The 25827-nt window shown below is 39.0% G+C and overlaps 1 protein-coding gene and 1 long non-coding RNA gene across 2 annotated transcripts; one reads left to right on the top strand and one right to left on the bottom strand.

Moving 5' to 3' along the window:
• Nucleotides 1-1262: 1262 nt before the first annotated feature.
• Atox1 (Antioxidant 1 copper chaperone) lies at nt 1263-23933 on the top strand. Its single transcript, XM_067156373.2, has 3 exons — nt 1263-1450; nt 1538-1613; nt 18941-23933. The coding sequence occupies exons 1-3, from the start codon at nt 1439-1441 to the stop codon at nt 19075-19077; spliced, it is 225 nt and encodes a 74-aa protein (XP_067012474.1). The 5' UTR covers nt 1263-1438; the 3' UTR covers nt 19078-23933.
• On the bottom strand, nt 19796-25827 carry LOC137502831 (uncharacterized). Its single transcript, XR_011018872.1, has 2 exons — nt 21676-25827; nt 19796-21610 (listed from the first exon to the last, which is right to left on the bottom strand). It is a non-coding gene; the product is annotated as an uncharacterized lncRNA (long non-coding RNA).

Below are 25827 nucleotides of genomic sequence, written 5' to 3'. Positions count from 1 at the left end.
GTCAACGAACACCGGATAGAGCTTCTTTGTAGGGTGTCGTAGTATGTAATTTATATTTTCCAATAAGTTTGCTATGGCATGTTCGGTTCCCTTCTTCTTTCGAAAGCCGAATAGTTCAAGCGAATTCGTGTCCTCATCCCGAGGTGGTGCAGCTCAATGGAGGTGAGGTGGATGTATCATTTTAACCACATATCAGCCATCCTGCTATCCTTAAATGTTTCACTATACCGGGAATCGAACCCGGGCCACCGAGGACGGCAGATAATAATGCTGTTACACTATGAAAGTGGAGAGCCGAGTTGTTCATCGGGTACCTGTATTGAGTTCTCTCTTTATGTTATTAGCCTATTGGTTATACTTTTCGAGTAAATCTTTTATATTATTCTCCAACGTGATTCCACGATATGAATTTGTGTCATCCTTCTCGGTAGTTTTGCTGACACATAAAATAATTCCTGCAGGACAAATACTGGTAGGCCTACCTCGGCGTCTTCGAAAACCGTAAGAAAAGTTAGGGAGTCGTAAAACCATTATTATACATCCTGTTCTGAGGGAAACACAGAGAGGTAATACGGGGCAGAATTTATCATATCAGTCTTAAATAGGCCTATTTGACCTTTCCTTTACAATTTGTCCAATGTATTAAGTTATTCATAGATTGCTGAGTTTCTTCACAGTGAAACGTTCCCTGGCTTTAAAAATCGTATCAACCCAGAAGAGGAAGTACCGTATCCAAGAGGAAAACTTAGTATCAGCTGACATCTGTGAGAGATAACATGCCAACTTATTCCCATCACAGTGCTCCCGCTGAAACAGCTTGCTTGTCTTCTCGTCCAGACATTTGCTATCCCGATGATAATTCCAACTTCTTCCTTGTGTTACGCAGTTCTGCATCCTTAATAACTTCCACTAATAAAACTTGGTAGGGAAGAATTACATGGTCCCTAACCTTTAAGATCACATTTCACATCTCCCAAGGGCCTATTCCAGCTGATTACTAGTGGCCTAACTGACATTTCGTTCGACTCGGTCGTTATACGTTGTAGAAGGTCCTTTGTTCTGAAGAGGCGCAGGTTCCGATGGTTAAACAGAGCAATCTAATTTCTCGTGAGTCTTCTGTTCGTAAGATTGGATATGCTCAGGCGTGATATTCTCGCCATCTACCGCACATAGTACATAAAAGCGAGGTTAACTTATACGCCACGATATGGCAGCACTTGTATCCACCGGATGTGGGAGTACTAATTTTCATAACAAAATAACCAGCTGTGTGGCGTGTTGTTGGGGTTCAGGCATTGTAATCAAATCACCAGCTGACAGCTGGCAGATAAGAATCACAGCACTTTCTTTTTGTTTTCTTTGTAGTCTCGCACTGATTGAGGAGAAACGTTGCGTTTCATTTCATTTCTACGTCGTTCGTTAGGCTAATAACACCACTATGGCTTCTCAAGTAAGTAGAGATATACAATCGAGGATATTAACCTAAGAAATTTAGCCTTTATGCGGCACTTTCTGCTTTCACTGTATATTCTTTCAGGTCCACGAATTTAAGGTTGAAATGTCGTGCGGTGGATGTTCGTCTGCCGTCGAAAAAGTCTTAGGAAAATTAAAAGGTACAGTACACGTACTTCAAAACGAACATATTATTCGTGAAATGAGAGTCTATTGATACAGCAATGTGTATTCAGATGTAGGCCGATTTTGAAATGTGTATTGGAAGTTTGTGTACAGTGTGGTTGCTTGTCATTTCAGTTTTACGGTGGGCTATTTTATCACTTTATTTTTGTTGTTAATCTTAGTTTTTTATTCTCGTCACTCCAAAACGTATTAGATTGAAATTAAATAGGTTAATTAGTGTTCATTTTACTAAATGGAGAATTTAAAGTGGTTAAATAATAATCATCCTTATGCTCATTGTTCTCATAGTATTGCTCTGCTGATACTGTCAAGGTTAAAATTACATTTTTATTCAGACAGTTAAGCACAGGCCCAAGGTGAATGATTTTTTTTATCCTTGTAATTTAAGTACAAATTGAGTATCTCATTGCATATACTGAGTGTACTGTAGGCCAGGCTTCTCTACCCTTCCTGTCCCTCACACTGATTGCAAGGTGTTTTCAAGGCCTAGTGTCCATTAATTAGCATCGTCACTCTTTTAAGGGGAAAGAAGTGGATATTTTGATGAACTAATTATGATTCTGGAAACTTTCAAGATATACATTCTGCAGGAGGGGGGAAAAAACTAACTTTTCCCCAAATCTCCTCCAGATGATGATCTGTTTCACAAAATTTTTTATGGTGTGGTTGTCACAGTTACACAGGTTCGGCCAAACTTTCAAGACACATTCCTTGCACGTAGAACAAGAAAATATGTCAAATGGACATCGATGGGAAACTTTTTTTTTCCATGTTAGAACTCATTGTCTACAACTCTACATAGAACAATAAAGGAGAAACACACAGGTACAGAACATACCAGCATACCACATGAAACACTACTGGTTTTTTAAGATGAAATGTTCAAAATGACCCTTTGTTAACAGTCAAATTTAAGCCAGCAATTTCCAACCTTAGTAACATTAATAGGAATTAGAATTTATAGAAATCTTTATTGGAAATGCTTTTAGAAGAGAGATGTGTTCATTGTGATGTACTGGAACCCACCATCCCACCCCCAGAAGTCATTTACTTTTATAACCAAAGAGAAAGCAACAGTTGTCATTGTGTGTTCCTGAAGTACGAACTTGCATTCTTATGGGCCAACGTGAAGTTGCATGTGGAGCATTGTCGTCAATCGCAGTAACCAGATTGTATTACCAACCTGCGCAGAATAAAAGCACAAAGAATGCTGAATGCAGGATTCCTTTCTTATGGCCTGGAACAAATCTATGTTTTAAAAGTTCTGAAAAGAGTCCAACTCGTTGGCTGAACGGTCAGCGTACTGGCCTTCGGTTCAGAGGATCCCAGGTTCGATTCCCGGCCGGGTCGGGGATTTTAATCTTAATTGGTTAATTCCAAAGGCACGGGGGCTGGGTGTATGTGTTGTCTTCTTCATCATTTCATCCTCATCACGACGCGCAGGACACCTACGGGTGTCAAATAGAAAGACCTGCACCTGGCGAGCCGAACCCTTCCTGGGATATCCCGGCACTAAAAGCCATACGACATTTCATTTCTGAAAAGAGTTCAACCGTACCCTAACCAGCGCAGGCTAAAGACCCCCTTTGCTTTTCCCCACCACTATCCTAACCAATCCAGACCAATGGTCTTGTCCCCCTGTGGGTGGGGGGGGCTGTAGAATAACACCCACTATATTCCCTGCCTGTCGTAAGACGCAACTAAAAAGGGCCCGAGGGGCTCTGAACTTGTGAGCGTGGATTTGCGACCACGGGACCCTCAGCTGAGTCCTGGCATTTCTTCCACTTACTTGTGCCAGGCTCCTCACTTTGGTTTAACCTATCCGACCTCCCTTGGTGAACACTTGTTCTTTTCCGACCCCGACGGTATTAGAGCACTTGAGGCCTAGGGAGTCTTTCATTTTCACACCCTTCGTGGCCCTTGTCTTCCTTTGGCCGACACTTTCATTTATCGAAGTGTCGGATCTGTTCCGTTTTTTTCTCTCTGTTTAATGTTATACAGAGGATGGTTGCCCACTTGTACTTCCTCTTAAAATAATAATCACCACCACCGCTACCACCAATGGTCTTGTGCATCCCTACACTAACCAGCACAGACCAATGGTGTTTGCACAGGGGAAACTAGAGGCCTAAGGTCACTTCGCGGCTCTAACCTGTGAGCTTGTCCCATCTTAGTCTTAAATAAAAAGGTTGGCAGCCTTGTCCACTGCCCTGACCACATCCGCCACGAGAAGGAAAGTAAAGACAGTCACTCCGGGCGGACTAATATTGTTAGTTGCAGCCTTAACATTGATAAATGCATCAACCTGCTGTCACATTGAATCCTGGATGTGGAGATGTAACGATTCTCACCTTTTTTCTCTTAACCCTCCATTGCTGAGTCCTTTATTCTCCTCGGTAACTTATCCTCCTCCATTCGCCAATCATGACCCCACCAGTAAAGCTGATTTCTAATTTAACCTGTAACTCTCAGGTTTAAGCTTCACCAAGAGGAAAAGTCCTCTCAGTTTTAATTACTGTGTTGATGGAGTGAAAGTTCCTTATGAGGATCACCAACTAGAGTATGGTTCCATTATACGGGACACTCACCAGGATTATTTCCTTTGAGAACTGGAAAAAATCCAAAGAAAAGCAGCTCGATTTGTTCTCGGTGATTTCCGACAAAAGAGTTATGAAAATGTTTTAAAGTTTGAGCTGGGAAGACTTGGGAGAAAGGAGACGAGCTGCTAGACTAAGTGCAGCCTAAACTTGGAATTGTGACACCGCTATAAGCAACAGAAAACATACGATCGGTTTTAAAAATTACAACATTTAAATAACACTCGATCTTATCTAATTTATTCTTAAATATCCAGCTGTTGTTTATAATTAGTTGACATTGTTTTTATCAAGTTCAGGTACAGAACATTTGGGATTAATGTACCCAAAGATGATTACACTCTTTACCGAAGACTGTTACTATCCCAATGATCTGCAGATTAAAATTTTTTAGTTTTCATTTTCACGAGTATAGACACTATCAATTCTCAATACTCGTAGTGTGTAACGTGGCATTTTTTAATATTATAATTGAAGCACGTTAACTTTAAGATGTTTTTAATGTGTAACATATTTTTCATTGTAATCCATGTATGAATAGACAATGTTTCATACATTTGACCTTAAGGTTACCTACAGGCTGATGATGCCCTTAACAAGGGGCAAAACATGTCCCTGGGAAGTATATATAGTGTAGCACGTGGCTTGTATTGAATAGGTGGTGATAACAGAATAAATGATTTTTGTGATAATTTGCTTATAAGCGGTATTTTCCGAGCTGTCAATGGAGAGATGGCATGGAATGACATTAGTAGACGAGTAAGTTTGAGTGGTGTATTTAAAAGTAGGAAAGATCACAATATAAAGATAAATTTGGAATTCAAGAGGACAAATTGGGACAAATATTCATTTATAGGAAGAGGAGTTGGGGATTGGAATAATTTACCAAGGGAGATGTTCAGTAAATTTCCAAATTCTTTGCAATTATTTAAGAAAAGACTAGGTAAAAAAACAAAACAGATAGAGAATCTGTCCTCTGGCCGGCTCCCCTGAATGCAGATCAGAGGTGATTGATGAAGGATGTAAAGGAGGTCTTTGGTACGACTTAAATTAGAGCCATCTCAAAAGGACTAGGCGAAAGTCGTATGTACTCCTATAATGACAATAGACAGTTGTGCTGTGCAGAGTGCAAACAAATATTAAAGACTAAGATTGGATTAGCTAGCCACATCCAAGCACACTCAAGAAAATATTAATGCCAGGATGTCTTCTGCGACAGATTTGTCAATGAGGACATCATCATCATCATCATTATGAAGAAGAAAATAGCAAAAGCTGCTCTTTCAAACTGTGAAGTAAATTTTTGAACAGCTTCTAATGTTGCTTTATTATTTACATTTAACATTCTGGAGTTATTTCTACTGCACCCTGTCATATTTGACCATCTACATACAGATCAAAAAATGCAATTTAAGATTAGCATAATTAGGTCATAATGCGTAATGTCCTAATTCTTTTGTCTATACTTGTCTGAATTGTAAATTTTCCATAAAATTTCTTATAAAAGTCTAAAATATCTGTTTTAAACCTAAGAGAAATGTTAATCTGTGATGAAAGCTTTTATAATAGCTTTTATAAAAACCTAAACATCCGGACCCTAGTTATTGATTAGATTGTGTGATCGCTGAAAGGAGGAATGAGCACCTGGTGTTGTATGTTCTTCACATTAAATTTTGTCCAGATGGCAGATTTATTATCAGTTGGTTAACTAACCTTTTAGTAGTTATTGTTTGAGTCATCATTCTGTAGACTGGTTTGATGCAGTTTCCATGCCACCCTGCCCTGTGCTAATCTTTTCATATCTACTAATGTCGTCGTTCTCCCCTTAAGATCGCTATTGGTAGCCGCTAAGATGTGTCCTACCAATCTATCCCTTCTTCCGGTCAAATTTAGCCAAATAGATCTCCTCCCACGAATTTGATTCAATATCTATTCATGAATCGATCTATCCATCTCACCTTCGGCATTCTTCTGTAACACCGCGTTTCAAAAGCTTCTATTCTCTTTCTTTCTGAACTAGTTGTCATCCATGGTTCACTTCTATACAATGTCATGCTCCAGATGAAAGTCTTCAATAACATCTTTCTAATTCCTGTATCACTGTTGGAAGTGAGCAAGTTTCATTTCTTAAGAATTTAGCCAAATTTGCTTGTGTTAGTCTGCATTTTATGTCCTTACTTCTGTCATCACGAGTTATTTTACTACCCACATAACAGTATTCATCTACTTCCTTTAAGACTCCATTTCCTAATCTAATATTTCCTGTATCACCTGACTTTGGTTGACTGCACTCCATTACTTTTATTTTGGACTTATTTATTTTAGTCTTGTACTCCTTTCCTAAGACTCTGTCCATACCATTCAGCAAATTTTCCAGATCTTTCTGCAGTCTCAGATAAAAATTACAATATCATTGGCAAATCTCAGGGTTTTGATTTCCTCTCCTTGGATTGGGATTCCCTTTCAAAATTCCTCTTTGATTTCCTTTACTGCCTGTTCTATATAAACATTGAGTAGGAGGGGGGGAGGGTACAAACTGCAGCTTTACAAAACTCCTTTCTGGATTGCTGCTTCTTTTTTTTTTCAAACCCTCAGTTCTTATCTCTGCAGACTGATTTTTATACAGATTGTAGATAATTCTTATTTCTCGGTAATTGATCCTGATCACCTTCAGCAACTCAAACAACTTGGTCCAATCAACATTATAGAATACCTTTCCTAGATCTACAAAGGGAGTTCAGTATATAATGCAACACTTTTTTTTTTCTAATAGCAGGTTGATTTTATTGAGGATTCAAATGCACACCATGTTATTCCCCAATCCTTTTGCTACCATACCTTATTTTTCAACATAATCTCCATTCAATGCTGTGGCCTTACGCCACCGTAGTGTGAGGGCCTCAATGCCTGCATGGCACCACTTGACTGGTCGATGTCAGTGCCAACGTCGTGCTGCATCGATAACTTTTCCATCATTAGTGCTTTCCACGAAGTGCATCCTTCAATTGGCCAAACCGATGGAAGTCAGTAGGCATGAGATCCGGGCTGTAGGGTGGATGAGGAAGAACAGTCCTGATCAGAGATGTTTGCTCGACCTTGTTGTGATGATGAAACACGCCTCGCCCAACGAGTCACCGTGCTTTTGTCCACTACCAGGTCTCCGTAGACATTCTGCAAGCGCCTGTGAATATCTGCGATGTCCTAGTTTTCCGCCAAAAGAAACTCAATAACTGCTCTCTGTTTGGTATGCACCTCCGTTACAAATACCATTTTGAAGGCTAGTTATTGCGCTGCCACCTATTGGAAATGAATGAAACTCTACAAGACAAAGCGGGAATATTCAAAGATGTCATCATCATTTTACAGTTCCAGTTTCCCGGGTACTGTTGGCGAGCCTCTTCCATTCTATCTTATTGAGATACATTCTGTTGTTAATTACGTCCTCCAGTGTCCTTCCCCGATCTGCAATGTCCATCTTTACGATGTCCATCCAGTGTGTTCTTGGTCTTCCCACTATCCGTTTCCTTGCCACGTGTCTCTCAAAGTTAACATAAGCTGTCCTTGTTGGCTCCATCCTCATTACATGCCCAAACCACCTCAGTCTGGACATGCTGACCCGATCTAACAGTGATGTAGCAATCCCAGCTTCCTTCCTAACCACATTTCCTTAACTTGTCCAGTTTGGTTTTTTGAATTGTGGCCCTAAGGAACTTCATCTCAGATGCCTGCAACCTTGATGAGTGAGAGTGCAGGTTTCAATACCATAGGTTAAGATTGGTATGAAGTACTGATTGAACATCACCAGCTTTGATTTTGTTGGTAGTTTGGAATCCCAGAGGAGTGTTTGTACTTGCTGGTAAAAGTGAGAGCTCGTCTGCACTCTATTTGCCACCTCCTTTGTGGCTAGTGTATCTCGAGATATTACACTGCCGAGGTATGTAAAGCTTTCCACACTTTCTACTGGATGGTTTCCTAGCATGATGTTCGCCCATCATCCCTCTCTGTTTATTGCCATCACTACTGTTTTGAGTTCGCTTATCTTGAGATGAAACTCCTAGAACTTAACCATTCAAAGATGTCCCAAAAAAAATTCCAACTTTTTTAAAACCAAAATTGGCAGAGAAATAAAATCTGTTGCATTATATATTGAACGTGGGCTTGTCCTTGATTCTGTTAGTTATTCGGTTTTAGTTATTATCAAAATGTAATTCACCTCCCATGTAGATGCAAACCCTGTTGATACTCACAGCAAATGTATATTTCAGTTGCTCGCTTTTCCCTCACTGACTTGTCCTTGTTTTCATCCTATTGTGTGTGTTCCTATCTTGTCCCTCTCTGACTTGTTTCTGTACCTGCATGGAACTCGCACAGTACCATGTGCTAAATTTTTTTGATTGACTGTACATGAGTTCTGAATGTCTTAGTACAGACAGATTATATATGAGATCCAAGAAAGAACTTACATAAAATGTGTTCTCAGCAATATCTTAATAGCAGGTGCAATTTAATTAGTTTTCACTTAATCTTCAGATTAATTCAGTGCAACTACTGTAAATGGCACTCACTTCCTTTATCATCCTCTTTAAAGAAGACAAGGTCTGAGTCATGCATTCTCCTCTGTAGAGTAACATATGGTATGGATTAATCATTTTTAACATAAATGTGTCTTATGGCTGGGGAGAGGGGTCATGTGAAAACTTGCGTTACGGAAGTTAGTGTGATGGAAGTATTACCTAGCAACCGTGCAGGCTGTGATGTAAAGTATGCATGGATAGCCACACAGTGTTACTTAGCAACTGTGCAGGCTGTGTCTTAGAGCTGGTGGTCATTTGAAATTAGCAGCCGTTGATGGACGGCCATGAGCGAGAGACACATTCATCATCATCGGTTTGCCCTTCCAGCGAGCCGGGTAGGGTGTTTGAAAACGAGCGTCTTCCAAAGTTGCCTATTCAAAAACATTTCGTTGTCCAAGACAGATTCCCAATTCCATCCTCTTCTCTCCACGTCTTCCCTCAGTTGGTCCATCCATCTTCTTCTCGGTCTTCCAGCTGGTCTTCTACCTGTTATTCTCTTTTCCAAATAAGCACATGGTAACCTTGTGCTATTCATTCGTTTAACATGCCCAAACCATTTAAGTCTAGATGACCTAAGTCTTTCCTCCATCGATTCATTTAGACCTAGGTTAGATCGGATCTCATCATTTTTCACATGATCAAGTCGGGTCTTTTGGAGGGCAGTTCTAAGAAATTTCATTTCACAGGCTTGAATCCTACTATAATCCTTTGATGTTAGTGTGCAGGTTTCCAGAGAATATGTAAGGATAGGAATGAAATATGACTTGTACAGGGTCATTTTTGTTCTTTGTGGGACTTTCTGATCCCATAGTAGGTGTCTAACGATGCTGTAAAAGTTAGAGCCTTTGGTTACTCTGTTTGTTATTTCTATCTCAGCTCTGTTATTACTAGCGATTACGCTTCCTAAATAACTGAATTGGTGTACTACTTCAACTTGGTGGTCCTGTATTTTTATGTTGCATTCTGTATAATGTCTGCTGATTTTTAATGCTACTGTTTTTGATGGGTTCAATTTCATTCCATAATCATCAAACTTCTTACACCATGCATTCAGATTATTTTGCACTCCCTCCTCTGTTTCATCCCATATTGCCACATCATCTGCAAACACCAGAGCCTGAAGATCTTTATTACCTTTTCCTTTTAGTTCCTTTAAAATGGTATCCATAACTGCTATGAATAGAAGTGGTGACAAGGCACTTCCCTGTTGTACTCCTTTGGTTGTATTGAACCATTCAGAGTGACCATCTCCAATTCTGACACAGCTTTTACAATTACTATATAGCATTTGGATCTTCCTAATAAGGTACTCCGGTACACCAAGTTTTCTAAGACTTTTCCAAATAGTTGATCTAGGAACATTATCATACGCCTTTTCAAGGTCCATAAACACAATAATTAGGTCTTTTCCTCTTTCCCAGTGTTTCTCTGCCAACATCCTCAAAGCAAATATCAGATCTGTTGTGCTTCTTCCAGCCCTAAAGCCATGTTGTTCCTCTTCTAAGATAGGCTCTAGACACATTCATGATCAAAAAAGTTGCACACTTACCTTGGTAGAAGTGAGTCCTTCTCCGCACATTGGGGCCAATAATAAGGAATAAAATTACATCCATTACTACAAAGAACGTTGCCACTACGGCCCCAAGTTGACTTTAAATTCTGAAGCATTGAATATATTATACTATCTAAGGAATGCATATCAAAGATTTAACAAATCTTTCATCAAGAGATACAAATCACTTGTGCTATTTACAACAATTGATCATTTAAGATTTTATAAAGCACAACTGGTATTTTCCAAGAATATCATCAAGAGTATAATGGACAATTTAAATGTTTTATCTATCATATGACTTACAATTTTAACAAAATTTCTAAGATCTCATTTTAAATGTCGTAATTTGGCAGATTTTAATGTGTCCAATTTTAATAATATCGATTTTGTATTTCTGATATATTAATGTTAATTTATTACAGCTGATGATGTCCCTTAGGGGACAAAACATGTACTAAATATAATAAATTATATATTGTATTGAATAGGCAGACCACTTAGTTTTAATATTTAAGATTATCTTGAATATTTACTAATTGATTATAGACAATACGGGATTAGTATTGCTTGAAATGAAGCTGTTAAAGCTTATCGCTTGTAATTTAGCATCATCTCGGAAACTATCAGTCATTCACCACTGCTTTTAGCGCTGTTGCCCAGGTGGCAGATCCTGTATCAGTTGTTTATCTAGTCTGAGTTGAAATGAAAGAAATTGGAGATCTACCAAACATCTCCCTTAGTAAATATTCCAGTCCCTAATTCCTCATCCTATAAACAAATGTTTGCCCTAATTTGTCTCTTGATTTCCAACTTTACCTTCATATTATGCTTTTTTCCTACTCTTAAGAACACCAACCTTATTTGTCTACTAATGTCATGCCACACCATCTCTCCACTGACGGCTTGGAACATAGCCTACTGCTTAGTCGACCTGCTTCTCTCCTTATTCCTTCCCAGCAGTTGTATTAACTCAGAATTCTGTTAAATTTGGCAGATTTTAAAATGAAACTCTGGATAAATTTTCCAATTACCAAACAGCAGATTTTTTTATGGATTTTGAAACTTGTGTTAATGATTTTAAGCAGATTGGTTCTGTAACACAGACGAGTCCAGATTTCCTCTGACACAGCATGAGGGACGTCAACATGTACGGAGATGCCGTGGTGAGCAGTACATGCCAAATGTTGTCCAGGAAGGCGACCGATTCGGACAGAGTTCTGTGATGGTGTGGGGTGGAATCAGTATTGATGGCCGTACAGATCTTGTCATCGTCCATGGTAATCTTACCGCTGTGGAGTAGATTGAACAGATACCAGAGCGAGAACTGGACATTCAAGAGATGGAATGGCCGGCAGTGAGTCCCCACATCAATCCCATTGACAGAAGTGTTCGTGGACGTCCTGTTCCACCACAGAATCTCGAAAGACCTGGAACAGGCTCTCATTGAAGAATGGGACCTGATACCGCAAACTGACCTCCGTTGACTTATACGGAGCATGCCACGTAGATGTCAAGCTGTGATGAATGCTCGTGGAGGACATACACCATACTGAAGCTCTCCATTTGTGGTAAAAATCCACCTTGGAGGACTGTTATCACTTTGTTTTTGCCCCTATTTGGACATTTCCGTTTGTGTTCTGAAAATGAACGCGAATCCATCAAAGTTCTTTTGTATACTTCAACGGTAAAGAATAAAGGTGTAGTTGGTAATATACCTGGGTGTGAGGTATTGTGTTGTGGAGCATTGCATACATTCAAAACAAGTGTTCCCCTAATTTTTTTGAACTGTGTATGATGGCCCAGCCATCTGTCTTTGCTCCATCATTAGTCATCCCATGAGGCTCGTGATTTCCCTCATTTTCTACACCAGCTCTGAAACTTAAGGTGGGCGGGCCTCAACTTCAGTCAACAGTTTGGTGTTGCAATTGTTACTATAACTTTGATGAGCTGTGTAGTGTCATGTGAGATATGTTTCTTTTGAAATTAGTTTACTTTTGGTACATCACTCTGCTGGAAGAAAAGGTTAAAAAGAAGTCAGAATTGTATGAAAGAGTGGCTAAATGGTGAAGCTTTAAAAAAAAATCCTTGGTTGAATTTCCCAGTGATCCCAAACACTGTCAGTGTAGATATTGTCAGTACAATATTATTGCAAAACTCTCTGGCATTTTTAAGCTTGGAAAAATGTAGTAAACACTTAAAAGGAGCTTTGCTGTTTTATTTGCAATGACAGCCAAATATAGAATTCTCTGTTAAGCATTCTAAAGATTGTAGTTGTGCAGAAGCAACAATATCATTATTTATTTTAAACCATTGTGCTATACAATCCGTGGATCATCTTTGCGATTGACAAAAAATGTTTTAAAAAGGCACATCACGCATACTCTCTGCGCATTCATCGAACAAAATGTAGAGGTATTCCAGATTTGAAGTCTGAACTGAAACAGCACCTCGGGGATTATGTCATTTCGGTGTTCTGTTAGGCAAGTCAGCGGACATAAGAGTTGAAATACTGCTAACGATGTGTATTGTGTACTTTTCACAAAAAAAAAAAATCATAGTTGAACTGTCGCTCCTTTCTCACTATAGTAGAATTGGACCATCGAGCATGTGCTTGTGCAGTTTGATTCACATAGCTATCAATTTGCATTCGGGAGGTAGTGGGTTCGAACCCCATTGTCAGCAGCCCTGAAGATAAATATATTTGAGAGAAATTTCACCTTTTCAATATGCTAAAATATGTATTTACTTATTAAAATATAACTGGATTATGGTGGAACATGTTTTGTCCCTTCGTTTGGGATATCTTCAACCATTTATTGGATAAATATTGTTCCAAAACACAAAATACATACACCAGGTTAAATTCACATGCTCAGTCCAGCCACAAATATTTGATACTTTGATAGAGTATTTTCCATTAAAATCTCCTTGATAGTAGTAAACAGTCAAATGGGCCCATGAGAGGCAATGAAGTTAGTACAATTTTACAATTTACAGTGGTTGACTAAACTGTGTCCTTAAAAAATACAATTATGTGATCGATGAGGTAATGTTCTAAGATGAATAATATGTTAATAGCAGCTGGTTTTTATAAAATAGTCCATACAGCGTTAGCGCTGATGTACTGAACATACATACAGTAAAAAATCCAGTTTTTAGTATTAAAGATAATCCTTACAATTCATGGTTGTAAAATTGGAACAGTTTCAAATGAATACAGCAGAAAGTTCCTAGGAGTGACGCTGTAAAGTTACTAAGAGTAGAATCAGGAGGAACTCCTATTACGCTGATAAAAGTTGTTGGCAGATTGCTGATGCGTGTAGAAAAGTGTTCCCTTGCTAGACTACTTTTGTGGCAGGTTTGTGTAGGACTAGAAGATGGTTTTCCATGGTTTCCTATTTTCACACTAGGCAAATGCCACTCCTAGCCCTTTCCTATCCCATCATCGCCATACAACCTATCTGTGTCGGTGTGACGTAAAGCAAATTCTAAAAAGAAAAAAAGAAAAGGAATTGGACCCAGCCGTTATTAATAGATGGAAAATTTTGTTTCGCAGAGGCTTGAATTTTCAAAGCCTAATTGTCGTTGGAACAGATGATGCTCCAGTGATGCATACTGTATAGAGTTAATTTAACCCTAGAAATGGTCTTTTTAAAGAGGTCAGACCAGGGGAATAGATATGTTTTTATGGGGATTTTAGAGAAGTTGGCTACTAATAAGGGTGGTCTTTAGGACAGTTTTCACTGTGCTGGTATAGGAAATCCTAGTGGAGACAGGTTATCAGACTTCTCACTCACTCACTCACTCACTCACTCACTCACTCAAAATATGTGAGGTTGTTGACCTCCACACAGTTGTTGGAGAACATTGACATTCCTTCCAAGCGAACTTTGGTTTGTCATATCTCTAGAGCTGGGGAGAGGCAGCTGAAAGTAATTCTGCATGTAACACAATAGCTGCTGGAAACCTTGTTAACAGCAAAATACTATGTGATAAAATAGCTATCAAACTATTTCTTTAGCAGCTCATATCAGAATTGAGATAAAACTCTAAATCAACAAACAAGAAAGTCATTCAAATGATAAGAGACATTACAAGAGAAATGCATTGTGTTGTCAAGCATGGAATAAGACCATGTGAACAACAATTAACTACTACTACTACTACTACTGCTGCTGCTCTGTCTTGACAGGTATCAACTGTACATCCTCCATGTCCTGAACATCTTGTTTCATTTGTTTCTACCTTGCTTTACATCTGTTAACATTTCACATGTTCCTCTTCTTCCATCTATTTCTCCCTCTATCACCCTCTGTTGAAATTTAGTCCTGTGCGGTATGTGGTGAGTTTTTCAGGTATCACAAGGCTGTAGCCAGAACAACAATTAACTGAGGTTTTGCCCTTGCTTGTTGGATAATGGGGCATTGCTTAACAAGGAAGGAACCATGGTATATCTTAATTTCAGCCTGACAGTAAGACTCCTCTAGAAACTCCACAAATACTTCCGACCTTCCTTTCCTTCGTAAACTTCCTGGCTTGACTGCAGTTAACTTGCTCTATATGCATCGAGAATAAAACATGGCAAATAAGACAGAATATTCACCAATTCCTATATATGCAGTAATATCAAAATATGCTCAAACATGCACTATGAATGTTTGCCGTATGCCGGACTGAATGGCTCAGACAGTTAAGGCGCTGGCCTTCTAACCCCAACTTGGCAGGTTCGATCCTGGCTCAGTCCGGTGGTATTTGAAGGTGCTCAAATACGACAGCCTTGTTTTGGTAGATTTACTGGCACGTAAAAGAACTCCTGCAGGACTAAATTCCGGCACCTTGGCGTCTCTGAAGACCGTAAAAGTAGTTAGTGGGACGTAAAGCAAATAACATTAATTAAAGCAAATAACATTTATTATTATTGTTGTTTGCCGTATGCCTTTAATTCCATGATATTTGTTGGACCCCAACATTTGGTTGAAATATACCAGGTTAGTAACGACATGCATTTGCACATAATTCTCCCTTACACATTGAATGTTATTTTTTGTCTGTATTGTCAGATTTGAACATATCTTCTCATAACCCAGCCCGGCAATTCCACTTTCAACAACGTAATATGAGAAAAATTTGCCTACACAAAGAAGTCCAATACTGCACACGAGATCAAGTCTGTACAAATACTTTACTAAAAGCAGTTGGAACAAACCTAGACTGTACATCAATTAATCATTCACCGTTTTACTAGTAACTCATCAATTGTAAAAAACATAAGACTTTACTATAGTTCATTCAATGACAACCTTACGAGTGAAGAAGAAAATCCTCGGCAACATTGGAGACACAGTTTAGAAGTGAAGAGAAGTGTTCCTTCCACCGCTCTAAAATTTCTCCATTGTCAGTTAAAATGATGGAGTTGTCAGCAGTCTTCAGTGACCCTGATGAAGATTGAATTGGACCATACATCTCCTTTATGCCAGCATAGAAGTTTTGTAGGTCACAGACATCAGATAGTCTTTGCAGTTCTTCAGCTTTTTCTTGCCACCAGTTATTCTTAATTTTCCTAATTTGTACCTGACATTTTTCTTTAAGTTCCAAGAAATGTGATTTCTTCACATTGGAAGACGGATCTTGAAGATAGGATAGGTGGGCTTCCTGTTTGGCATTGATCAGACATTTAATTTCTTCATTATTTTCATCAAACCAGTCCTGTCTTTTTTTCCTCACAAAACCAATTTTTTCCTCAGCTGACTCAGTGATGACCTTCTGAAGCATGGCCCATTCCTGATTTGTTGTATAACTGCTGACTGGATGGCTAGCCAGTTTGTTTGAGTTTGCATTTCTGTAATCTGTAGCAATGTATTCAATTTGAAGTTTAGAAGTATCGAATGTCTTTCTGGGCAGGTTGTGGATGGATCTTTTTGGTTTGCGACAGACTGAGATTCTCAATTGACAGTCATCTATGTTTCTTGCCGTCCTTGTAACAAGGACATCTTTTTTATCACATTGCCTGGTGCTGGTATAATCAAAGATGTGCCAGTGCTTTGAACGAGGATGCATCCAAGTGGTCTTGTAGCGATGAGGCAGGCGGAATTGAGTATTAGTAATGAGGACTTCATGTTCAGCACATAAACCAATGAGCAGTAGACCATTGGCATTACAGTTGCCAAGTCCATGTTTTCCCATCACATTGCCCCATGATTGGTGATCTTTACCAACTGTGGCGTTGAAATCGCCAAGTAGTAAGAGCTTGTCTCTTGGTGGTTCTTTGGTGATAGTAGTGCTCAGCGTTTGTTATAGAATTGATCTTCAACATCTACATCAGCATCCAAGGTGGGAGCATATGCAGAGATGAGTGTCATAGATTTGGCTCCAGAGAGTGGAATTCCGAGTCATAATTCTTTCCATAACAGCTGTTGGAGTTAGCTGATAATCATTCATCAATGTGGTCTTCACAGTGAATCCCACACCATGAATGCGGTTTTCTTCCTCATCTTTTCCCTTCCAGAAGATTGTGTATCCTGAGCTGAACTCTGTAAGTTTACCTTCGCTGGACAGTCTGGTTTCACTTAAGGCAGCAAAATCAATGTTCATTCGTCCAAGCTCATGGGTGACAAGCACTGTTCTTCTCTCAGAGCTGTTATTGTCTTTCAAATCAGGTAGGGTTCAAACATTCCTGGTTCCTATAGTCAAAATTTTGGTAATCTTCGTTTTTCGACCGCATAAAGGGTGACCCGCTGGGTGCGACCTCCCAGCCGGCTGAGAGTGTGACTACCGATGCTTAGCCCACATTTTCTATGGCCTTCCGCATTGTGGGCAGTGGTGATCCTAAATAGGCCTGCCCAAACACAGATGCAGGACAGAATTCCTGTGTAGTCACGGGGTCTCAGAAAGACGACCATCACACATCTGCTGCCAACGTGCAGGTCCGAACTAGAGGCTTCCAGTTTCACCGGAAAACCTGCCTCCACCATCCTTATCCCATTGCCGTTGGACTTGAGTTGAAGGGAGTGACGGCAGGAAAAAGTGCCATAAGAGGGATTTTGTTTAAGGTGGATCGCAGCTTGCAAGGAAGTGATCCACACAGTATGATCTTGGAACTATATCCTGCAGCACAAATATATCAGATATACCAGGAACAACTCTGTGTATCTCTTTTTTCTTATACCTTTCTCGTCTCTGATTTTATAGGCAATTCTTTCCTCTATTCTTGATTTATCAAAGCTAGCTGTTCATCTAGTTAGGTCCTTTAGAACTACAAATATTTCACTTCTTTCCACACTCAAATCTGTGCAGAAAATGACACTTTATTTCATACTATGCCGTAATTGCCTTCTTCCCATACTCAAGAGTACGGAAAACGACACTTTACCATACTGCAATTACTTTACGTAGTGTTTTATAACAAATCAACAAAACAAATCTCCGATTGGTCAAACTCAGCTTTGCAAGAACATAAACACGGATAGTCAGAGAGATCATGAATCAAGGAACACTAAACTTAACATGGTAGAATTGTTGCAGCACCGTAGTTCCATACTCATCTACACAAAAAATGGCATCTCTGCATTTCCAGCTCAAGTAATCTGCTGCCATCTCAGTATTGATTAATGTATAGGTTAATCCATTTCCAACAGATGGATACTGAATATATCTCAGTATATCATAAATCCTTCATTAATCCAAGACCAGAGAACCCTGTTTACGACTCCGGTCGCTTAGTGGACTGCTTGCCGCTTCAGATAACATTAATTTTAATGCCTTATTACAACATAACCCCATGTTTTCACCTCTTATAACTTTCATAGCAAGACACGAACAACAAAACAAGAAAACATCAATCTGTAGATCACACATGGACGATTTGCAGAGTGGCATATCAAAATTATTTATAAATTCATTTAATAAGTAAATTCCCCATAGTATGAAATAAAATATTGTACGAAGCAGCCATAAAGTATAAGTTTACGATACTTGTTTCTAAATTCCACCTTCATCTGCGATTCTGATGTAAATATCACTTTCCGTGGAGGATGATTATGATGATGCTTGGTGTTTAAAGGGGCCCTAACATCTAAGGTCATCGGCCCCACAGTGGCTGTTACTATTTCCAAAGCTATCTGACATCATTCATTATCTCAATTCTATTTAGAAATGTCCGCTTCAGATGAAATGAAATGTCGTATGGCATTTAGTGCTGGGATATCCCAGGACGGGTTCGGCTCGCCAGGTGCAGGTCTTTCTATTTGCCGTCCATAGGAGACCTGCGCGTCGTGATTGGAATTAACCAATAAAGATTAAAATCCCCGACCCGGCCAGGAATCGAACCCGGGACCCTCTGAAATGAAGGCTAGTACGCTGCCCGTTCAGCCAACGAGTCGGACTCTGCTTCAGATGACGTGCTCCTTCAAAACCAGTTCTAATTCTGGGTAGATTTAATTGGAAGAAGACCTTCAAGAATGTGTTTGCCATGGCTGCCCCAGAGACATTGGAGTTATCCTACCAGCTTAGATCATGATTTCCTGCCAGGTTTAGAGCATAAATGACTGCCTGCCTAACTTCACGTTTGCTAATTTCAGATCAAGGAGTCGAGAAAGTAGACATCTCTCTCGAGGACCAGAAAGTTACAGTGACGTCCACGCTTCCTGCGGACACGCTCCTGGAGGCTATAAAGAAGACTGGAAAGGCGACTACATATATCGGAGTCAAGAACTGAAGACTATTAAATGCTACAAAGTCTATAACTTTCTTACGGGGAAATGCCGAGCATTTTCACCCCATGCAATATCTATACAATCCTGACATTACATAATGCAGCTTATATAAAAAATATTGTATTTTTTGACTTTTGTTGAACATTTGTCTATAAAGCTCTAACATTGTAAATAAGTTTGCCAGTATCATTTTATAATTTTATTGTATACATTGACAGTGTTTCCCGTTTTCGATCTCATCTGTTCAGAGTAGAAAGAATGCAGGTGTCAAGAAATCCCATTATTGTAAAGTGGGAACTATGGAGGATTACTATAAGTACATGTAAGAAAGTAGTGGAATTTGCATTAAAAATAATTTTAATTTGTTGTTATAACTGCCATAAAATGGGAATGCTAATGCAGTTTAAATGGTATCTCTGTGTGAAACTACCTAACTTATTCTGTCATATCTAATTTATCTTAAAAATGTGCAGATATTGTTATTTAATTTTCAGGAGATTCAGCTCATTATACCTTGGCACTTGCTCTAATTCTACCTTGAATTTTATGGACACTCTTAATTTGTGGGACAGAAATGTAAATTACACAATGCCCTATGCTCAAGTTTTTAAAATCTGTAATTTCAGCTACCCATTGACTTGCCGTGTATTGACTCAGATGTTTATTTTTATAAGGTTGTGAAACATATTTCAGGAAGGGAAACTTTTTAATGTATTTGGCAATATTTTGAGTGTTTACTTGATATTTAGCAATACTCCCGCAAAACACTGAATGGCTGATAAGATACTATACCTCACATCCAGTTGACTTTATTATATTACTGTATAGAATCAAAATGATCACCTTTTTGTTTGAATATGTCAGTTAAAAATCTCTCATGTGATTTGATCTCTTCAATAAATCATATATTTTGTGTTATTACAGAGTCTTTATTTTATAACAGCAGTAATGCATATCAGTAGCCACGATTGGCAATAAGAAGTGGGGGGTGAAAGGGACACAAAAATGTATAGACAACAAAAAGTACCCGGGTCTGAAGGATACAGTGTGGGGGAGGGGAATCAAGATTTTTTAAAAAGCCATTAAATGGTAAGTTTTCGATGCTCCGTGAGTGAATTTCAATAAAGACATATAAAGGTCGGCATACTACCAACTTATATGCGGTAGTAATAGTACTATACAATGAAACTTTTACCAGAAGAACATTAATTATGCATGTATTACAATTTCACCAAGAGAGTTGGCCGTTCAGGCGGCTAAAGAATAAAAATGTATGTTTCTCAAGTAAGTGGAGGGGCACCCCCTGCCCCCCCCCCCCCCCCCCCGCGGGAAATCGCCACTATTGATGCCTATTAACATACCGTACTATATCACCCCACCCAGCAGCCCATCTGAGGCTCCAGGTAACTCCACTACCATGGCTGCGTGTGGTATAACAGCATACGCCTAGGATCGCATCCACCTTGCACAACTTGAAAATAAAGACTGCATTTTTATCATGGAATTTTTATCCAAGTTGGAAGCAGATATCAGCCATAGCATCTGTACCTCAGAGAGGCGGTCACAATTTTCCCTGTGTTAAGGGTGGCTGACAAATAGCCTAAAAGGGCATTGAATAGGGCAACGGGAAACACCTCAATTAATCTTCCCCAGGATATGATTGAATCACAGCCATGATTGGACCAGCCGAAAGGCAGAACAACTAATCAAGTACGTAGATCGAGTCATAAGTCATGGCAACTATTTTTTTCTCGCAAAAAGGAGACAACACGGAAAATCTAAGATATGCCTTTGGAAACGTATGGTATGTACTTGCATTTGATGCCACTAGATGGTGTATGTAAACAACAGTGCGGGTCTAAGCATGCCCCCAAAGTTCCGTGTGTGAGAGAGAGCGTCACAAATTGGAAGTAAACGAGCAAGGTGTTCTTGTGTGTCATCCAGTGCACGAGGGGCACACTGTCAATGCAGTTTATTACAGTTCCTTCTTGTTGTACCAATTGCGCTGTACAGTGCGAACCAAAGGTCCAGATCTTTTGGACAGCGCCATATTCCTACACGGTAACGCGACATCGCACATAGCAGCCATCGTTCAGCGTTGCTTACAACGGTGGGAATGGGAGGTTCTTCCACACTCGCCTTATTCACCTGATCTGAGCCCATGTGACTATGATGTAATCCCCCAAAGTCAAGAAGCCATTACGTGGACAACGGTTTACTAACAAATAGGACATTGTAATGGCATTTCAGAGAGATGTGTCGCACGTTAGCGATACACATGCAGCGAATGGTATTCAGCGCCTGCCCCACCGCTGGCAACGCACAGTGGAAACCTTGGGTGATTATTTCGAAGGTCTGTAACCAGTGGAGACCTGTCCTTTGTACGTAGTCTTGTGTATTTGCTGTCTATACCACAATAAAACAATGTTTACCAATGGCCTGTGTTCTATCACTTTCCTACGAGAATCTCCTGAAGTCAGAATTTGTCTTCAGGCACTATGCAGAAGTACATGCCCTATATTTCCAAATGCATATCTTAGATTTTCCATGTTGTCTCCTGTTTGTGAGAGAAAAATAGTTGCCGTATTTTTATTATTGGCCTTGGCTGTCAAACCAAGGACGTTTGAAGAATCGCCACCTGGGCGGCTTGTTCAAGAATTTAATCATTTTCTTTTCCACTAACAGGTCACATTAAAGTCGGGGTTAAGAAGTCAACCCTTCCAGTAATGAAATCAGATTGATATAGATGGCTTAGAACACTTGACAGGTTATATTGTGAATAGATCCTTAATACAGTTGTGAACAATTTGTCCATCTTGAAATTCTACCTCTGGTGCAAGAAGCCATTTTGTATTATATGAAGCCATTTCTTTTCATGATGGCAGAGTGGCTTTGTTGCGGGCTTTTCACCAGATTGGTCGTGGGTTAACCCTGGGCATTTTTGGAATATGTCTCATCCCTGTGGCTTGGATTCCACCTAAAACTGTGGGTCTGCAGTTAGGATCAGTACGTAAAGTTATTTCAAAATATCAAGACTGTCATTCCCTTGCCAATCAAGCAGTCGGTTGGTCGTCTTCTGTATCATGGGTTTACAAACAAAACACGTTAAGGCTGTTCTTGAGATTTTGATATTTTCTGTCAGTAGAAATAAATTTTCAGCATATTGGGGTTGTGTTCAGTACGTATCGAAGAGATGCTAAGTACAGAACAAGAAAGACCAACTGGACACGTACAGGATCTGCACCCAGATCCTTCCAGTTTTACATCAGATGCTTTTACCAGCTGAGCTCTGGTGGCCATGTTCATATTTGTTCTGTTGAAAAGGATCCAAGCTACAGGTTTTGCATTAATGCCAGCCCATCTGTATAGTACTCGGCACGTAAGGTTATACATTAAAAAGCAAATATCGCCTCTTTTTTTGTAACTGCTCATCACTGCTACCAACTTGACTAGTTACATACTGAAATCACAAGACATAACCAGCAACAAACTAACCTCAATGTAAGTAACAAATTTCCCTTTCCAAAGTAAATGATCAATCAAGATATTCACAATTGAGTCAGTTTTCAAACTCAATGAGGAATTAAGGAAATAAACACTTTCTCTCACCCTCAATTTAATTTAATGTTATATATTTCTGCCTTTATTTTGATGTACATATTACTATAACAGTATTCTTTGCTGGTCAGCTCCCTTCTTCAAATTTGCCATGACTTGTCACACTTTTGTGAAACACCGCTGTAACAATACACACGAGCAAGTAATATAATAATAATAATAATAATAATCATGTGGCCTCGGCTGCTGTGTGCAGACATTTCAATTTGACGCCATCTTGCCGTCTGCTCGTCAATTTCGACGTTCTGTTTTACTCAAGGCCTACTAGATGGCAGACCGAGTAAACCGGAACTCTCTTGGGCGTGTATGGCTGAGATTTAATGAATTTTATCAGGTAAACCCCAAATTTGTTACCAGAGATCTTTTACATGCCAACATCATACAACATGGAGTGTCAAATGGACTTTTCTTCCGCCCTTCCAGACTACCTCTGCCGGGTTTGAACCCGCTGTCTTGGGATCCGGAGGCCGACACTACCGCTGATCAACAGAGGCAGCTTAGCAAGTATAAACATGTACATATGGCGTAAGTCAATAAGAATACACAAAGGCTAAGTCTACAAACAGTACCAAAGTCATGACAAGACAAGGTTAGGTTATAGGTTGATAACAAAATTTCCTTCCATTTCAACTGAACTGGTCCTTATGTAGGAGGTTATGTTTCTTTCCTTTTTGGAGGAGTTCGTACAGATTTTTCTTGCTTCTTATACATCCAAATTGCTTTCTCTATACACAAATTGAACGAATTAATGCCATGTTAATAAAATGCTGCTTTTGTCATTTAACACCATCTACGTTATTAAATGCACTATTTGAACTTACCATAATTCTATTTACCTGGTATTACCCAAACAGATTTATAATCCTACAAAAACAAGAAAATATGCTTTACTTATACCTGCAAATGTTCTACTAGTTATTTTCACAATACAGCAGTGGCAATTCGTAAATCTCACAAGTCACGACAAAACCATGACTATACAGTGCCAACATACAAGATAAACAGTAAGTGCACGACGACGTATCGGCAAGTAGGGTCACTAAACTGTGTGGTTAGCAACACTGAATCGAACCAAACAGACAGAAAATAACTAAAAATTGCTACCTTCAGTAAAAAGGGGAGAAAGAGTCGGGTTGTACCCTTAGTGTATAGGCTTACATGCCAGGGAGTACAGTATCAGGGTACCTGTTTTCTGGAAAAACAGGGAAAGCAGGAAAGTAAAAATGCAAAAAAAAAAAAATATATATATATATATATATATATATATATACAGGGAAATTACTTGTCATGACAAAATTAAGTTTTCGATGTGAGACTGGACCCGAATGGAATTATGGACAGAGTCTGATTTGTAATCATATCCAGCAATTAGTGCTTTAAGAGTGAGCATTAATTTAATTCCAGGTCCTTCTCAACCGAAGGCCAGTACGCTGACCATTCAACCAACGAGTCGGACTTCAAGATAATGATTCCAGAGTACGATAACCATACTAGAGTGTCACTCTTATGTACCATGCCCCACTAAATTGAATGCAGCAAAAACTAGAATATTCCGTGGTTAATACAGGGAAAACATATTTAGATTACTAATGTGAACCCTATGTAGATTTACTGTATTTATTTAGCATATGGCTTTACAGGTACAATACATACGTGATTTTGGAAAGAAAACTACATCTTTATGTCAAGGTTGTTTATGTAACTAATTGTCTCTGGAAACGCACAAGGAAAATCACTGATGTTGCCGCTGTACTTTCTTTTTGGGCACTCAGTGGTATGTTGAATGGTCTGCTAAGAGACACCACAGTCGCAGTTAGGTTTAGCAATTCTTTTCCATTTATAGTTGAAATCTGTGCAGTTACCATGGCCCAATTGTATCCTGTTAGGAGTAGGACAGGTTTTTGACGAGGAAGCTCAAATCCAGGTGCCAACGACGAACCAATTTGTGGCAGAGTTGACTCAGCCCTAATATCTTGTCTTCCCTGCCATTCCTTAGTTATATTGATCAGCAGTTGAGGACTAGAGGAAACATTCTGGGAGCTACCTATCAAGCGTATGGTAATGCCACCTACGTACGCTCTTATCATAGATGATGCTTACTCTGTGTAGTGTGTGTGCGCAAATCGCCCATTGCTGGGCCAATTCAGTGAATATTTAATTTTTTTGACTTTGTATATTATATTTCAAGTTAAAAATTTCATGATTGTTCCGTATTGAATAGAAATATTGTTTATTTTTTTGTCTGTGATCATTGTGTTAGTTGTTTTTGGATCTTTATGTCTTAATTTTTGCACTGCTTTGCTTGTTGGCTGATGATGACACTTCAAATGTGTTGAAACTGGTCCCAAATGAACAGGTTGTAACTTCTATTTGGTTCAACTTAACAACAGAGTATTGAAAGGTGGATCCTTTCTACTATATAATGTATATTTGTATATTATATGTAATCTTAATTCAATACGGAACCAATAATGAAGTTTATAACCTTGAATGACTTCATTGTACTCTAAATAAACTTTCATTGCATAGTATTAGAAATAATTATTTGTATTCTGAGAGCAGATGTTGGCAGAGAAAGATAGAATAATTTCAAACATCTTTTTTTCTCAGAGTAAGATTTTTGACTTTGTGTTTAGGCTGTAAACATATGATATAAGGTTTTTCACTGTGCAGTTAATTTGAATCCATTGAACATGTCAACAGGCTTGGAATGTGTAGATTTTGAGTCACATGGCAGGTCAGACAAGTGTCTTAAAGATCTTTTACAATCTAATAACTTGTATCGAATTGAACCTGGACTTATACCAGTGCTTAGGACAGTTATTTAGAGATTCTATCATGAACAAAAGCTGAATTTATATTTCACTTTCTATAAACTGTCCAACTTATAGATGTTATGTAAAAGAAATGGGCAATATGTTTCACCGTTAGAACCCAGTGGAGTTTTATGTTGGTGTAGCTGTGTACATTATAATAGACAGTCTGAACTTTTTTTTGTTGTTAGAAGTGATAGTTTTTCAGTTATGAGGCACACATTTTATATGACCTACAATGGTCTAGCTTTTGAGTGTCATACTGTTTTTATACTTCTTGTTCATCTTTTTCTGCAACAATAAAGAACTGATTCTTGTTAA

The sequence above is a fragment of the Anabrus simplex genome, chromosome 12 (genome assembly GCF_040414725.1).
Source record: "Anabrus simplex isolate iqAnaSimp1 chromosome 12, ASM4041472v1, whole genome shotgun sequence".
NCBI lineage: Eukaryota > Metazoa > Arthropoda > Insecta > Orthoptera > Tettigoniidae > Anabrus > Anabrus simplex.
This window is presented reverse-complemented; position numbering and strand designations above follow the sequence as displayed.